The 1,619-nt window shown below is 41.0% G+C and overlaps 1 protein-coding gene across 1 annotated transcript in view; it reads right to left on the bottom strand.

Annotated features, from left to right (window-relative positions):
- cenpi (centromere protein I) overlaps positions 1-1,619 on the bottom strand; it is a gene marked incomplete in the record, with an annotated part of 15,964 nt that overhangs the window by 9,571 nt on the left and 4,774 nt on the right. The window contains 2 exon segments of the mRNA XM_014004525.1: positions 89-209; positions 1,039-1,176. Of these exon segments, the coding sequence (XP_013859979.1) occupies positions 89-209; positions 1,039-1,176 (259 nt within the window).

Genomic DNA, 1,619 nt, shown 5'->3' with positions numbered 1-1,619 from the left:
GATGGATGGATGGATGGATGGATTTTGTCCTGCATTAAAAAGAAGTAAGAACCATATTCTGATAATTATGCATGTCTTTTTTAACCACACCTGAGTACTGATGGGTATTTTGCCGACACATAACCAAACTGTTGCTCGAACAACCGCCTCCTGTGGCACCACGGAGGCAGGAATCAGACACTTCAGCACCCGCGCACATGGAACAGTCCCTACAAAGATGTAAAACAAACACATTAATATATGATGCAAATGTTTTACAAGAGTTCCTGTTATTCACAAAGGGTTTCCCTACAACATATAAATCCATTGGTAAACCTCCAAAGACATAACGGCTGAGTGAGTTTGGTTTTAATGTTTAATTCTGATGATTTTGCTCAAATAAGATTGTTTTGCAACTTCGTTCAGATTAATGTGACCGCCATTAGACTCCAGTGTGAACCGTTCACAGCCCTGGAGCGACGTCACACACAGCACTCTGATGCTACGTTAGCGTGCTTAGCTTGGATCGATTCTGTAGTTATTGTGCAACCGGGATGACAAAATTATTTTCTGCTGCGCTTGTTCCTTTCAGTATTTCCATCTGATCTAGCCACTTCCTGCCTACTAAAAACAAACAAAGCAAATCAACTGACTGGACATAGAACAGAAAAATAAAGTTGATATCAATTACATCAACATCTGGATCGATCAGTATACCTCTACCTGAATGACGGAAAAGTCGGATGAAACATGACACGACCGATCTGACACTTTAAAAACATCTGATATGAATCTGATTTTGTGCCACAGAAGGGAAAAACCATTTGTCACATTTAGACTGTTATAAAAAAAATCCAATAAGAAAATAAAATAACCTAAATAAATGTGTCCCTTTTGTCAATCCCATGTGTACACATAAAGAAAACAACAAAGACTTAAAAAACTCTACAATTTAAGGATGAAATATAAGGTTTATCACACAGCTTCCACTCACAACTTTAGCCACTATTTCTGCTAGAACTCCCCTTAACCCCCGTAAAACCCGGTGGATGGTCTTACCCATACGGAGACTCATGGAAAACTCCAACATGACAGAAATGGCCTCTGGGGAAAGTCCTCTGCTGTAGGCCACCCTCTCCACCTGGACCAGGTTATTCTCAAACTCATCRTTCCCGTACACAGGAGTGCCTGCTTCCACTGAGAGGAGAGAGAAGGAAGGACATGACATGACCCAACATGGGCCCAGTACAGATTGTTGACCCCATCCGTGTCGACCAAGGACATGAAAACTAAAAAAAGCTCCCAGTTTGAGTTCCATCAGATCTTTGCTTGTTTTAGTTGGTTTCTAGTTTATTTTATTAGGATTTTGAATCAAATTTTCTTAATTCAGTGTTTTGCTCTAACAAGGTCGATTCGGGCCTCTGGACAGGTTCTTCTCTGCAAAAAGAAAAAAATTGTATAGGTCCTCTGGACGGGTTCTTCTCTAATGAAACATTTCGTCTCTCCTCCAAGAGACTTCTTCAGTCTGAGAGTTTCAGGCAAAATTCAGGCTTTTAAGCTCTGCCTCCATGTGACTGATACTCACATCACATGTGCCATCACAAGTGTGCCAACTCCTCAAACTGTGCCTGGAGTCAACC

The sequence above is a fragment of the Austrofundulus limnaeus genome, unplaced genomic scaffold (assembly GCF_001266775.1).
Source record: "Austrofundulus limnaeus strain Quisiro unplaced genomic scaffold, Austrofundulus_limnaeus-1.0 Scaffold1, whole genome shotgun sequence".
Lineage (NCBI taxonomy): Eukaryota > Metazoa > Chordata > Actinopteri > Cyprinodontiformes > Rivulidae > Austrofundulus > Austrofundulus limnaeus.
Note: the sequence above shows the minus strand (reverse complement) of the source record. Positions and strands in the feature narration are given on the sequence as shown.